Below are 16,287 nucleotides of genomic sequence, written 5' to 3'. Positions count from 1 at the left end.
CAATAAAATCCATTTATCTCATGGCAGTCTTTAAAAGGAATAAAGCTGTAACTTACCAAGCAGGCTTTGCAGGAGTGCAGATATTAGCAACCTATTGCCAGGCTATGCTGCTGCTTCCAAATAATCCAATCCCACATCACTCATTCCACATAAACGTAATAGTAGTGACAGACATGATTGTCCCTGATGCTTCATAGAGTTGGAAAGGGGGAAAAAAAGTTTGAAAAAAAGAACCAGTCACACCCCCCCACACACACAAACAGCCCAATCACTGTGCTCTGAGCAGTTGAAATACTTGCAATGATGCCAGTTGAAACAGTCAGGTTTTGTTTCACATTTGACATGCATGAAACAGATGTTTCAAGGATTTTGCACATCCAAGTCCCCCCCCCCGATGGTCATTCTTTCTTTCTTTTTTTAAAAGAAAATTAAATAGAGGAATCATAAAGGGTTTGACAGCAAATAATACAAAAATATTCACACGAACTTCATCAGTTTCAAGATGTTATAAATATTTCTATTATAAATCACTACCTACCAACTTACCAAGCAGGAAATTATTTGCCATTAGCATTTTTTGGTTGATGAAAACTATTTTAAACAGAGTAACATTTAATGCGATTGTCTAGTTCAACACTGTAGCAAATGAATTAATCCCTGCTTCCTTTTGATGTTTATTTTTTGTTTAGGGAGCATTTTTTAAAAAATAAATAAATAAAAATGATAGCTAAATAAGTTATCCTTACATAATTATCTTCGGGTTTTATTTTCTTACTATCTTCTGTATATATGCCCAGTATAGCTAACTGTGGATCTATTCTTATCTTGTGATTTTTATTTTACTCATTACTGTTAAGTACTAAACTCCTAATTAGTTAGTTGCCTAACTAGCTGTCATTTCAATAAAGTAGAGATTCCCTGAATTTGGAAATGGTAAACAAGATAAATTGTAAGAACCTCCTTCCAATTGTATATACAAGCCGAGGCAGTTGTAGGCGTCTTCTCATAGTAGTAATAACAGTCCTCTCTAAATATAGATATAATTATATGGCATTATTACTACAGATAATGAAATCAATTTACATCGATCTATTTAGCAATATTATTAATATAAAATTTAATATTAATATAATAAAAATGACTTACTATTTATTTTCTTGTTTGTCTGATGCAGCATTTTTAAAGCATTATCAATTTCTGATATAAAAGGAGTACTCCATCAGGGGTCAAGTTACCTCCATTAATTCTTAATTAACAGGAAGGAAAAAAATATTGCATCAATTTTGTTTCGGAGTTTAGTGTACTTCAGGAGAGGCATATAAATAAAACCCAAAAAAACAGAGGGGATGAAAAGACACTATCTTGTGCCCTAGCAAAATATGTTTTTTACTTAAATCAAATTGTTGTAAAGAGATTATTGAAGTTAATAATACGTAGAGCATAGTTGTCCAATCTTTTGGCTTGCCCTGGGCCTCATTGAGCGAAGAGGAATTGTCTTGGGCTGCATAAAATATATAATATACTTTTATAATATGAAATCATATAATAATATTAAAAGTGTATGATCTTGTGGGGCCAATTAGTGGCTGTCCAGAGTAATATGCCACCATGGGCTGCAGGTTGGACCTGGTGGGTTTCAAAAATTGTTCGAACCTACTCTGTGGGTGTGGCCTCAATTGTGGGAGTGGCTTGCCGCCCATGAGACCGGATGGGAGTGGCTTGCCGCCCATGTGACCGGATATGAAGGTGCCGACGACACTTGTCAGAACCACCTTAAATTACCTCTCACACAGCACTGGCATGCATAAGAATATGATGTAAACTTGTTTTTTAAAAGGCATCTTTGGTTTGCATTAAAACAACTTCAACACACGCAATGTTCTGATTGCACCACAAACGCAGTAGTCATCCTTACCTTTCACAGAGGCACTGAGTTTTATAAATATGAGCATGATAGTGTAGAATAATCATATCCAAGGACCAGTGGTGGGTTTCAAAATATTTTGGAACCTCTTCTGTAGGTGTGGCCTGCTTTCCGGGTCCACTGGTGGAACCTCTTCTAACCGGTTCGGTAGATTTGACGAACCGGTTCTACCGAATAGGTGCGAACTGGTAGGAACCCACCTCTGCTGCAATAGAATGTAAAGAATATAAAATCTCCAATAATGTATTGATTCTAGTACAACATTTTTCTAAATGGAAAATATAGTGGCATTAAAATATATCTAACATAAAATTTCAGCAAACTTGACCTGTGGACTACAGCTTATTTTGCAAAATATGAAATAAGAAACATCTTATATGAATGTATTTCTTTTTGTTTCAATGAAAAGTAGTTTAAAAAATAATTGATTTATCAAATATAGTCAGTTGTATATTTTACGTGAACAGTTATCCATTTGGCACATTAGTTTAAGTCGGACATCTGAAACAGTTATATTTAACACAGACTCTTATGATTTCCTTTTGTGTTGACCTATCTCTGTCCTTTATTTCCATATCAACAGCTAGCTATTTTACTTTTAAAGTTGCCTGTACACATTTTACTCAGATCTTTACCCACTCTATATGCAGGAAAACAAATGCCGAGTGGGAAAATTTATCTTATAAATAAAAAAGGCAAAGTGAGTTCAGTTTAATGTACATTCAAAATGTATGGATCCACTGAATAAATACTAAAAAACAAATTGGTATTTCTCCTTTCTATGGCATGTGAATACCTAATTATGTGAAATCCCCTGGCTTTGTCCCTTCATTTGCTAGGCAAATGAAAAGGGGGCATGAAGACTTGCCACTGAAATGCCACTTTCTTACTGGTGATTTTCTAGCCAAAAACACACAAAAAAATCCAAATATTTGTCTGTGAACTTTTGCTTTTTATGTCAACTTTGCCAAGCTATTTTGGAATTTGAATCCAATAACACATTCATAATTTGTCATTCTGTGTATTTATATAATTCAAATCAATTTCAACTTGTGGCAAGTTCACAAATAATAATATTAAAACCATACAAACCCATGTTATTTCTTGGCATACAGAATGCATGTCTATTCCCTTTTAATAGTATTGAGCATTTTGTTCTTAATTCCTAGCGCAGTGTTGGGGAAACTTTTCGGTACCAAGTGCCGATATGGTAGAGCATGCACGCATGCATGCCAGAAACTGGAAGAGCAGCTGCCTGGTGAGCATGTGTGCACCCGGAACATGATCTTCCGGTTTCTGGAGCATGTATGCGCACTGGCCAGATGCTTTTTGCACATGCATGCACGCCAGAAACGAGAAGACCAGGTGGCCGGTGTGCATGCACCCACTGCAAACCAGAATATCATTGTCCTGTGCACCATTTTCCATGTGCACCAGCCGACTGCTCTCTCTGGTTTCTGGCATTCATGCGCGCAAGTGAAGACTAGCTGGGCGGAACCCAGAAGAGCAGTGGGCGACGGCTCTCATGCCCGGAGAGATGGCTCTGTGTGCCACTTCTGGCACACAGAGAGTGCCATAGGTTTGCCATCATGGTTCTAGTGTAATCTGAGTTTCTTATGGAGAAAGCTGAGCAAGAGCCGAGGTGGCGCAGTGGTTAGGGCGCAGTACTGCAGGCCACTTCAGCTGACTGCTATCTGCAGTTCAGAGGTTCAAATCTCACCGGCTCAAGGTTGACTCAGCCTTCCATCCTTCCGAGGTGGGTAAAATGAGGACCCAGACACTGGGGGCGATATGCTGACTCTGTAAACCGCTTAGAGAGGGCTGAAAGCCCTATGAAGCGGTATATAAGTCTAACTGCTATTGCTGTTGCTAAACTGAAAACAAAGAAACAGCGTAAATAATAAGTATTATATAGTAGTACTAGGTCCTGACACAGGTTTTAAAGACATGGAAAAGGGGGGTAGTTTTTACTCTGCGGGACCACTGGCCTTTTCTGGATGGGCCTTCTTTATCAAAAGAAAAAAAAGGGCATCAGTAGAACTGATTATACTTGTTCATTTTCTTATCATTTAAAATAAAAGCGACCTCTCTGTCCTCTGCTATTAAGCTGATCCTCATCAATCAGCAAATCATTTCAGCTCAAAGCAACAAGAAATAAACCTTTGCGTTTCTCAAAACAGCTCAAATCTATACTAAATGTTTAGAAGACAAGCTTTCCATTAGCGAGGATGACAAAGCATTTTATTTCTTAATGCTACAAGCATTGCTTTGTTTATTTCTCTCTGTTGGGAGACAGGTACAATCATCTCTGAAAATATACTCTGTATTGAGTTCTAAAATTCTCTGAAGCATTATAGAGAGCAGCCTAATATTTGTATCAAATGAGCCATTTGTAGTGTGGCGATAGTAAAATTGAGCTTGCTAGTAGTATCCTAATAGTACACACATATGGTCATACACATAGTGTTCAAGTTGATTCACTCGTGTTTTAATCTTCTTTCTTGGAATTCTTTTCTACCAAAAGTCCTGATGGTATCTAAATCTTAACAAATGTATTCAGTTACTGAAAACAAAATTTCTTAACAGTCCAGTATTAATAGAATATCCAGAATATTTGAAGTCACATATTTGAAGCCATATTTCAAGGAGCTGAATCTGGAACTCACAAAAAAGCACTGAATATTGTTCTTTAAAAAGAAAAAAAATCTTAGATCTTTGGTTTACTATAAGTAGATGAAACAATGTTTTGGCTAGCTGGTATGATCTGGCCTTCATGTTTCTTGTACATGCCCAGGGTTCAGCAAATTAGAATTTTAGTCTGAAAATTTAGAAAATGAAAAGTATCCATAGAAGTGGAATGAATGTACCACTAGATGTAATTTAAGACAAGTTGTTAAAAGTATACAGTATTCATATAGTGCTGCAATGGGGGGAAGATACTGATCTTATTCTAATTAGAGGAATTCATTCACGATAGCTGGATTGATAGAGTTCATGCATCATCTTTATTAACACGGTAACTAGTCATGAGTTGAAAAAGCTGTTACCTTATGAAGTCTCTGGGTGGGATCAATCGGTTCACCGACAAATGCGGGCTCGACAAAAGCGTGCTGATGAAACCGCGGTGAGAAAACCACGAGGTCGAAATCGCGCCAACAAATAAGCACAGAAGCTCGCCAACAAAAGCGCGCCTTCGACAAACAACTAATAACAACCTAATAACCCTAATCCTAACCCTAAAGCTAACCCTGAACCTAACCCTAACCCTTACCTTAACTTAAATCGCACTTTTGTGGGCGCGGTTTTGTCAGCACGTTGTTGTGGGTGCATTTATGATGTCACGGTTTTCTTGCCGCGGTTTTGTCGGCGCGGTTTTGTTGTGCGCGCATTTGTTGGGTCACGGATCAATCAGCTTCTATAGCAGGGGTGTCAAACTGGTGGCCCGCAAAGCAGGATGCGTCACCTGCAGGCCACGCCCACCTCAGCTCCGCGAATGGGGAAAACATCACAAAATGTTACATGACAGCAACGTGACACCGCGAGTTTGACACTCGTGTTCTGTAGAATTCATTATGTCAATGGCCAGTTCTTGCATCAGTAGGAGCTACCTTATCACATGGCTTCCTTTTTCTCTCAGTGGAGCCACTTAGAAAATACAAATTTCTCACTATTAACAACATCTATAGACTATGCAAAAGAGATAGTCAACCAGCCCAAAAGGGAACGAATAGTCCTAAGCATCTCTCCACCAGCAATCAGCACCCAGATCAGAATATATTAATTCCGAAGTTAACTTCAGACCAACAGTTAAGTAAACACTACCACAATCAGGAATTTGCCAGAGAGACAAATTCTTGGCAAATTCTTGATTGCGGTAGTGTTGGTCTGACTCTGTCAGGGTTCCAAGTAACACCCCCAACGAAAGAAGACTTGAGATTCTTCAAAGTTCTATTTTATTAGAGATGTTATATTGGTACATCTGGGAAGACCCAAATCTGAAAGTTTCCAGGTTTTCCCCATCCCAACCTCCACATGTCCATCACATGGTCCAATCAAACATCATCCCAACTGGAGATGCCTCCCAGTCATGCCACTCCAGGTGCAGGGCAGGATGACCTTGACTCTCTGAGAAAGGAATGTTATTTTGACTATATCTACCCCACTCCATATATTCCCCACTCCCAGTTTGCCACAGCAATAATTGTGGCAGGCTTGAAGGCCCAATGCAAAAGATGACTCATCTCAACCCTGAGCATTGATTTCTCATTATAAACAAACATCTCTGTTGCCTATATTAGGAACTAATAAACATGCACAGTCAATATTGCATGCACATGTAGATACAACAAGCATTTTAAATGATAGCTGTTGAACTCAAAGGCATGGTGCAGTACATTTCAAACACCCGGTACAGTATTTCCCAGTTTCAGAATGAGTTTTGCTTCCAAGGTCTATCTTTAAGTCAAATTTGTATGTAAGCTGGAACAGTATTGTTGTATAAATACCCTGTAATGTCTTAATCCATTGTATATGTAAATCACATTTTGCTACAGTAGGCTTGATTCTTAACTAAGACCGATAACATCACACAGGATGGGCCTTCTCCAGGTGCCATCAGCTGGACAATGCCGGCTGGCGACACCTCGGAGTAGGGCCTTCTCTGTTGCCACTCCGGCCCTATGGAATGAGCTACCCCCAGAGATCTGGACCCTACCCACTCTCATGGCCTTCCGAAAAGCTATCAAAACCTGGCTTTTCCGGCAGGCCTGGGGCTGTTGACTTCTTGATTGAGGTCCAGCCCCGCTTAGACTGGGTGCATGTTGTCTTTCTTTTAATTTGTTGTGTCTTATTGTTTTAATCCCTTCTTAGTATTTCTTATTTCTGTAAACCCCCCGGAGTCCTCCGGGATTGGGCAGCCTATAAATTCAAGAAATGGAAGGTAAACCCAAGACTTGCTATGCATATTCAAATCATCTGTTTTCTTCCATCCTTCTTGGCCATGCCAGTCAGACTGACCTCTTAGTTGCTTTGATCCCTCTTAAAACTCTGTTGAATTGTCTGAATCCATTCTGCTCTTCTTCTTCTGCTGGACCACAATATTGCTTCAATTGACAGACAATGTGTCAGCCTCTGCTTTGCTGCTGCTTCGGCTGCCATTGAAACGGGGAGGGGGGGCATGGTATTTGGGAGGGACTAATACTTGTGCTGGAGGAAGATTCTGGAGTTTCTGCTGCCTGTCTTACTGCGCATGCGGTGGAGGTTTCCCGCCAAGGCCAACGGCACCGACATTCCATCTTGGTGATGCCTTTCGAAGTTATCTCGCACCTGACACTTGGGAGAATTATGATTGGACTGTAACTGGGATGCCAAGGGGTGGGGAATGGGTTATTCTATATATCATTTGCTTTCGCACCTAAATAATCAGTCTTCGCTTTGCTACGCTTCTGATCATTTATGGGCACCTTAATAGGTGAAAGGTGCCAGCTTCATTTTGTCCCCCATTGGGCTAGTATGCCAGCCCAGGTACCCTTCTAAGCTACTGTCTCCTTTGTAGATGAAGGAAGTTATGCCAGCAGGGCACAGTGCAGTTTTTTTGGGTGGGGAAAGTCGTCAGCCTTCTCCCTCTTACCCTTTCTCCGTGAAGTCTTTCCCTGTTTTCTCTCTTATCTCCTCTTAAATTACCAATATTGGATTTTTTTTTAATCCCTCTGGCTTTAAATCCCTGATTATTATTGCCTTTGTCTCTTTAATTCTGCTTCTTAATTCATACTAACCATTTCCTTTTCTTTTTCCTCTTTTTGGCCATTGTTTCCAAGCTGAATTTTTGTTTTTCCTCCTTTTTCTTCTTATGGATCTGGTTGTGTCCAGTCTGCCAGGGCCCAGTGGTATCCTAGCCCTGCAGTTCCCTAAATGTGTCTCTTCCTCAAATTCTAGGTTTCCTTATTCTCTGTTCTCCCCCTCCCTTCCAGAGGGTTCCTTGCAGGCCCCGTGTTTACTGAGAATCCCCTTATCTCCTTCCATGATCTTTATTTGCCTTGGCATCTAAGGAACCTGTTTACTCTGCTTCTGACTTCTTCCATTACAGACCTGTAGAACCAGATTCCTAGCACCCAATTTAATTTCCTTGACTTCGCATAGAAAACCCTCGCTAAGGGGATTTCGTACCGGGTTTTTTCATCTCCCAATTCTGTTGCAAGCTTTCTTCATCTCGCTTCCTAATTATATCTGCCAAGCGCACCCAGTTGTTTACAAAGATTATAATGTAACACAACAACCTCTGGTTTGGGTTTGGGCTACTCCTTACCTAAGGGTTGCAACTAGGTGATGTGACTGTGTGTTGACCTTCTGCCATGGTGTGGATAAACCTTAAGTCGGACTGAGCATCCCATGAAAAGAGAAAGCCTCCACGTTAGGAAATTGCTTTATTTGCTTATTAATCTGCAAAATTCTGAGCAATGTTATCAAGTTGCCGAGGCAAGAAGGAAGTAATTTTTAATTGGAAAAAAAAAGAATAGCATGGGCCGTTCGTTTTTCTTTGGTGGTACTAGTATCTAATGATCTCAGCAATGGCACTATGCCATTGGACCGCCTCCTGCCAATTACCTCCCAAAGACCGATTCGATCGCACAGGCTTGGCCTTCTCCGTGACCTGACAAAAGCGCGAACGTCAAAAGCACGCCGACAAAACCGCTGCGCTAAAACCGCGATGTCAAAAGCGCGCCGACAACAGCGCGCCGACAGAAGCGCGATTTAAGGTAAGGTTTAGGGTTAGGTTTAGGGTTATTTTTAGGGTTGGGTTACAGCGCGCTTCTGTCGGCGCGCTGTTGTCGGCGCGCTTCAGCGCTCATTCATCGGCGCGGTTTTGTCACCGCGGTTTAGTCAGGCGCGCTTTTGTCGTTCGCGCATTTGTGGTGGAACCGGCCTTCTCCGGGTTCCATCTGCCAGCCAACGTCGGCTGGCGACTCCCCGGGGGAGAGCCTTCTCTGTTGCTGCTCCGGCCCTCTGGAACGAGCTCCCCGTGGAGATCTGGACCCTTACCACCCTCTCGGCCTTCCCTAAAGCTACCAAGTCCTGGCTGTTCTGACAGGCTGGGGGCTGTTGAAATATCCAGCCCCGCTTCAATTGTGAACGTTGTGCATTTTAAAAATTTTTTGTATTGTCTTATTTATTCCCCTTTCCCTGTTTTATTGTGAGCCGCCCGGAGTGCTTCGGGAGTGGGCGGCATACGAAACTAATAAAACAAACAAACACTAAGAGAGATAACTAGTTGGGATGGGATTGTTTGCTCTACAAAATAAATTAAAAAATACAATGAACAGACCTTATTTTTCTTTGTTTATCGAGTTAGCAGTGTGAAAGCCACATCTGACTCGTAGCTGGACGAGTAGAAGTTAATAACTGGGTCGTGTTCTCACTCATGTGACTATAAAAGTATTGGCTTCTGGACGTTGCTTGCAGCCTTACAGGCTGTCAGTGTTTGGAATTAGGAGTGACCTGTTTATTCACTGAATTGGCCAATCAAAAGAGTCCTGGGTGAACTTCATTCAAGACAAGCAGACGCTTCGTAAATGTGTAAATATACCTCCTATCAGAGAGATTTAACAGGAACTGGCAAAGGAGACTTGTAGACACTGGATTTCTTCACCCTGAAATCTTTCCTTGGGTTTTGGATTAATACTTCTGATACAAAACAACAACAACAACTATATACTGGATATAAGGATGTCGGAAGGGGAAGATCCTGCCCAGAGTGAGAGGTAGTATAATTTTTACCTTTTGAAAATGGATTTCTTTTTGTTTAATAAATCAGCATCAGCTTAAATGTTAACCATGACCCTATAGATAAATGTCATTCTGTGTGTAGGAATTAATCCAAATCTGTTAAATGATGATTCCCGGTACAAAAATATATGATTTGTAAAAGCTGAACAGGAAATGCCTAAGGGGATGATGACATTACGTTCTCTAACATTAAAAAGAAAAAAATCACTGTCATCCTCTTCTGAACTTACAGTCATAGAGGACTTGAAATGTCAGATATACAGATAATCCTAGTGTAGTTTGTTACTGACGGACACATAACTTGCTACTACTAGGCTGCTTCTGTGATCATCAAATCAGCAGGTCGTAACAGAGGTTTTTATGGCTTTGAGTTGAAGGATATTCGAAAATAACTCATTTTTCTTTGGGTTAGAATGACTACTTGGAAATTGAACTTGGTTTTTAACTAGCCAGATATTTGGAATTCTTAATTATTGGAATGATTAACTTATCTATGCTGGGGTAAGTTAGAGTCTGTTAATATGCAAGGATATATAGGTGATGTGGTCATCTAATCTAATCAGATTTTCTATGATCAAAACTTAAAATATTACTCCAGCTATTAGGAAGAGGCATATATCTTTAATATTCTGTGGCACTTATATTACTAAGTATTGTATTATTAACTATTATTGCATTGCAATATAGTATTACAAAATACATTTAAATAATTAAACTTAAATGTACCTACCATTATCAGATGTAATGTATTTGCAAGCTATCTGGCTCAGTTTAAGTTGTGGACTAACTTTTATAAATATACATATTGTGATGTCAATATAGACCTTTTATCGTTACAGATAACCCTCACTTAACAACTGGAATTGAGGCTGGTATTTCTGTCGCTAAGCAACACAGTTATAAAGCACAATAATCACGTGACCATGCTTGCTTAGTGACAGAATTCCAGCCCTTCCAGTTTTGCCATCATTAAGCAAATTGCCCCCCTGTCATTAAACAAGGACATCATTCAGTTGCCATTTGCAATTTTCTGGTGGCCTCCCCACTAACTTTGCTTGTAGGACACAAATGGTGATTGCGGGATGCCACAACATAATTGGCAATGAATACCCAGATTATGATTCCATGATCACAGGGATCCTGCAGTCAACATCAGTGTGAGAACTGCTTGTAAGTACTGTTTGTTCAGCACTGTCGTAAGCTCAGATGGAAGTTAAATGAACGGTCATTAATGAGAACCATATGTACTTTAATTATTAACATTTCAGAAGATCAAATCTCCAGTTTGCTCCCATGCCTTTTAATAAGAACACAAAACTATACTTGCTGCATTATCAGGTAATGATAATGTATTATTGATACTCCTGTCCTGATCATGAGAAATGAATTGGATATCCTGGTTTGTTGGTTATTAGTGCAGGCTGAGTTACCACTTATTTATATAAGTAACGCTATGGGGTGACTGTATTATTTTTTTCCCCTGAAATTCCCACTTTCTCCTTTTACTCATTTTTCATATAAAACAATTCAGTGAAATTGAGCAGAATTGGGGAGTCGAATGTATGATGAAGACATCTATATTTGCCTCCTCCTGATTCCACTTTTATATATTATTTATATTATTGAGGATATCTGCCAGCGTTTTTCCAGTAGTTTTATCCTTCAAATGTACTCGGGTCCAGTTAGAATGTTAGGTTAATCTTAGTTATGGGCCATGTGTTTAGTGATTTGATTTTTAGGTAGATTTAGCCTCTGTATCTGTGCCTTCAGTTTTGGGATATGCAAGTAGCTATATCACATATGGTTTTTTTCCATAGGCAAGGTTGTAAAAAAAATCATTTGCGGAAATTAAGACATAGTAAATATTCAAGGTTGTGACATTTTCCTTGCTCACCTGGAAACTTCTGTTAGCACAGAAAACAATAGCTGAAAGTACAAAGGGCTTTCAAGGTTATATGCATGAGGAAATATGGGAAAAAGCCAATAAGATAGTCCTCAACCTACAACCATTTGTTTGAAGTTACAACACCATTGAAAAAAGTGATTTATTGCCATTTTTTCACAATTACGACTGTTGTAGAATCTCCATGGCCAGGGGATCAAAATTCAGACACTTAGCAATTGGCATACATCTATGACAGCCGCGGGTTCTCTTGGTCATGTGATGACCTTTGGCGACCTTCCAAGAAACAAAGTCAGTGGGGAAGCCATATTCACTTAACAACCTGTTCTGTCCCCCCTTCCTCGCTCGTTAACAGACGACAGGCAGACAAACTTAAAAGGAAAGAACTTTATCAGTCCTCGGCTCTGCCTGGCTGCGAGCCCAAAAATAAACATAAGTAAAGTCTCTGACAGATAACAGAATGCAAAACAAAACTCTTACAAAGCAATGCACTTCTCCAAGTGTCTCCTTGAATCAGGGTTACAGAAAACAAATAACTTCTCCAAGTGTCTCTCACAAATAAACCACGACCTAGGATCAATGAACGTTGAACGTTGACTCCTGCAACCAGGGCATGGTACCATCCGTCCTTTTATCACAAGAAGACGCCACTAACGAGCCCCGGCTGTACTGTTAATCTTGCATCCCGAAAAGACTCACAGGAGACGTCTGCTGAGTCACAACAACAACCATGTTACTAAAGTTAGTAAATCAGTGATTCACTTAACTGTGGCAAGAAAGATCGTAAAATGGGACAAAACTCACTTGACAACCGTCTTGTTTAAGGGAAGTTTTGATATCTATTGTGGTTGTAAGTCAAGGACTATATACATGATGCACATAGCCAGTTCCAACCTGCCTTAGTTTTTTTAAGGCATTTAAGTCACTTACCTGCTATATATGTAACACCAAATGGGAAATGGCCGGAGATTAAAGTGATAAATTAAAAAGAATAATTCCTGGGGATGGCAAAGCCAAGCTTCTTTTGTATTATGCAAACTTGCCCATTGTGCATCCAATGAACTTTCAAACCACCTACATATGGGTACCTTTTGAGTTGAACTTGATTTCTGTTGAGTACTACTCAACAGAAACCATATGTAGATGAGGGAAGATGAAAAGTTGGAGGGGGGCGAAAGAAAGGGTGTATGGAGGGTCGAAGAGGTACATTGGGTTTCTATTTTGGGGGGTATTGTTGACAAGAGGAATGGCTGTGTTTATTGTTTAATGTTATATGGCCCCGGTTATGCACAGTATATATGTGACTGTACGAAATGAAAATGGAAAATAAAAACACATTTACAACGGAAAGAAACCATATGTAGATGGTTTGAAGGTTCATTGGATGCACAATAGGATATGACACACACGCACACACACACACACACACACACTTTTCTTGATCAGCAGGGAAAAAATTCTGTATGAAACACATGAATTTCAATCCAGTCAAAAAATGATTGAAAGGTTCCCTAATTTGTCGGTGTTCTGTTTTAATGTCAATATATCTGATCTCAATTCTGGCAGTCGGATTAAATTATATAATTACCAAATGAATTTTTAATTGTGTTCATCTTTAAAAAATATATATATATATTCACCATCAAGAGTTTTCTTATGTAAAGTTTTGATGGTCACCATGGAGGAATATGACTCAAAAAGACGTAGGATATTTATTGACAATGTTGCAATCCTTAGATTGCTTTCCGGGAACTTGAACAAGCAGTTTTGTGCTGTAACATGACTCGCGTTCGGCTGACTGTAAGTCCAATTTAGCTTCAGCATTTGATCTTCTGAGGCAACCTAGCCTTTAACTCTGGGATTACCAGCTTCTGTGGCTAAATTATCACTATCATTATAGTTAATGTGCATTTGTTCCTGCAGTAAAAGCACTCTTTGTTCCTGACCCGACAAATGCGCGAACGTCAAAAGCACGCCGACAAAAGCGCGGCGCTAAAACCGCAATGTCAAAAGCGTGCCGACAAAAGCGCGCCGACAAAAGTGCGCCGACAGAAGCGCAATTTAAGGTAAGGTTTAGGGTTAGGGTTTGGTTTAGGGTTAGGGTTACAGCGCGCTTCTGTTGGCGCGCTGTTGTCGGCACGCTTCAGCGCTCATCGACGCGGTTTTGTCACTGCGGTTTTGTCACCGTGGTTTAGTCAGGCGCGCTTTTGTCGTTCATGCATTTGTGGTGGAACCCTCTTTGTTTTCTTTTCCAATAAAGAAAAAGACCATAGGGATTTGGGTGTACGGAACACCCATGTGATAGTAGTTTCATTTCTATTTGCAGGAACGTAGGCGCATAGGCTGATTATGCGTCCATACCCTTGTGCCTACGATGTGGCAAACTACAAGGCACGATTTGTCCCGCTGGTGTTTATGATTTATATGAAACTGCCAGGGACAGTCGGGGATTTGGGAACTGGGTGTCACCTATATGTTGATAACATTCATGTCTACTTCTTCATAATATCTGAATCGGGAGAGGTTGTGTTCATCTTGAAATAATGCCTGGATGTAGCAATGAGTTGGATGAGAACCAAAAAAATGATGCTGAATCATGACAAGATGGAGATTTTGTGGATGGGTAGTACTACAGACAGGACTTACGGAGTTAATTTATTCCAAATGGGGTTAGGTTGTTTGTGAGTGTGTGGGAGTGTTCCTACAGTCATCACTGTTATTGGAAGCCCAAGAGACTTTTGTAGCCTCTTGACAGGGTCCATCAAATTACAAATGGACATAAGTTGGTAACTTCCTGTTTACATTATTTTCCCATTGCATCTCCGTTGAAGCAATTTCACTAGTTGCTGATTAGCCACCAAGCAACATTCAAGTTATGTTTATGACATCCAAGCCACTGAACAGCTTGGGATCATGTGAGCTGGTCAGAACTCCTTTGCTGTCAATAGATTTTGTCATTCGTTGAGATCCTTCGGAGCGGTCCTGCCAAGGTACTGAGTCAACAATAACAAACCCTTTCTATGGTGACAGTTCCATGCAGTTCTAACAAACCTGACCAATCTTACAGACAAACTAATGAAAATATAAGTACGCTGAAATTAGTTGAGATTTGAGTTGATGTGTGTGTGTGTTTATTTATGAGGTTTATAGGCTATCCCACTCTGTTATGATTGGGCAGTCAGTAAGCGTGACCTGACAAAAGGGCAAACGACAAAACTGCGCCCGACTAAACCGCGTCGCTAAAACCGCGACGTCATCAACGCGCCAACAACCAAGCGGCGGCGACAGCGCAGAAACAGAAGGACGCTTTACAACAGTGCGGCGACAGAAAGCCAATTTAACTTAAGGTAAGGGTTAGGTTTAGGGTTAGGTTTAGGGTTAGGTTTAGGTTTAGCATTACGTTTGGGGTTAGGGTTAGGGTTAGGGTTAGCATTACGTTTAGGGTTAGGGTTAGCGTTACGTTTAGGGTTAGGGTTAGGGTTAGGTTTAGTTTTACAATGCGCTTCTGTCGCCACACTGTTGTCGGCACGATTCAGCGCTCATTCGTCGGAGGGCTTTAGAACATGCGGTTTTGTCACCGCGGTTTAGTCGGGCGCGGTTTTGTCGTTCGCCCTTGTGTTGGTAAACTGTCAGTAAGTATACTATAAACCTCACCAAACATATGGGAGGGAGGGGACAATTGTTTAAAAGAACAGAAGTAGAAGGGACCCATCATTCTCTCTAACCTAAGGTAAAGGATAGAGTTAGGTCTTAAGGGCCATATGACATATCAAGGAGATTGAAGTTCCAGAGGAGAGGCATCGCAATAACAAGCTTACATCTTTGTGATTTGTAAATCCTGGCTGTTCCGGCAGGCCTGGGGCTGTTGACCTCATTGTTGAGGTCCAGCCCCGATTAGAACAAATGTATGTGTTGTATTTTTAAACTGTCTTTTCTTTTTCTTTTTTTTTCTTATCTTCCTCTTTTGTAAGCCGCCCGGAATCTTTCGGGATTGAGTGGCATATAAATTTTAATAATAAATAATAGATAAACAATAAATAATAAACAATAATAATAAACAATAATAATAAATAATAAATAATAAATAATAAATAATAAATAATAAATAATAAATAATAAATAATAAATAATAAATAATAAATAATAAATAATAAATAATAAATAATAAATAATAAATAATAAATAAATTTTATTGAGACTTCTCTAGCTTAGCTAAAATGTACCTACAGTTGAATATATTTCACAATACCCAATTTGTGCTTTCAAATATTTTTTGCACATTAATGCCAAATAAGGACCTTTTTAGGAAAAAAAAAATCCGTGTTAAAATATGCTTAGTTTTAACCTGGGAATATGTAGTGATTTGTTGCCTTGTTCATGTTTCAGCACGAGAAATGGTGATGTTCTCTTAGTTTCACATAACTCAGGGGCAAGAGCCGAGGTGGCGCAGTGGTTAAATGCAGCACTGCAGGCTACTTCAGCTGACTGTTATCTGCAGTTCGGCGGTTCTAATCTCACCAGCTCAAGGTTGACTCAGCCTTCCATCCTTCCGAGGTGGGTAAAATGAGGACCCGGATTGTTGGGGGCAATATGCTGACTCTGTAAAACCGCTTAGAGAGGGCTGAAAGCCCTATGAAGCAGTATATAAGTCAGATAGATGATGATAGATAGATAGATA

General features: G+C 40.0%; 1 protein-coding gene and 1 long non-coding RNA gene across 3 annotated transcripts in view; one reads left to right on the top strand and one right to left on the bottom strand.

Annotated features, from left to right (window-relative positions):
• The window catches only part of RETREG1 (reticulophagy regulator 1), a 57,766-nt gene that overhangs the window by 22,979 nt on the left and 18,500 nt on the right, over window positions 1-16,287 (top strand). The window contains exon 1 of one of the 2 annotated variants that reach the window (XM_032219718.1): window positions 9,512-9,681. The exons of the other annotated variant lie outside the window; for it this stretch is intronic. Within the exon in view, the coding sequence (XP_032075609.1) occupies window positions 9,647-9,681 (35 nt within the window). The 5' untranslated portion in view covers window positions 9,512-9,646. Of the gene's footprint in view, window positions 1-9,511; window positions 9,682-16,287 lie in introns of those variants that run through there. 2 annotated transcript variants of the gene reach the window in all.
• LOC116510249 lies at window positions 710-1,950 on the bottom strand. Its single transcript, XR_004255628.1, has 2 exons — window positions 1,916-1,950; window positions 710-1,246 (listed from the first exon to the last, which is right to left on the bottom strand). It is a non-coding gene; the product is annotated as an uncharacterized LOC116510249 (long non-coding RNA).

Source organism: Thamnophis elegans, chromosome 6 (assembly GCF_009769535.1).
Source record: "Thamnophis elegans isolate rThaEle1 chromosome 6, rThaEle1.pri, whole genome shotgun sequence".
NCBI lineage: Eukaryota > Metazoa > Chordata > Lepidosauria > Squamata > Colubridae > Thamnophis > Thamnophis elegans.
The sequence above is the reverse complement of the archived record's forward strand: the minus strand, read 5'-3'. Positions and strand labels throughout refer to the sequence as shown.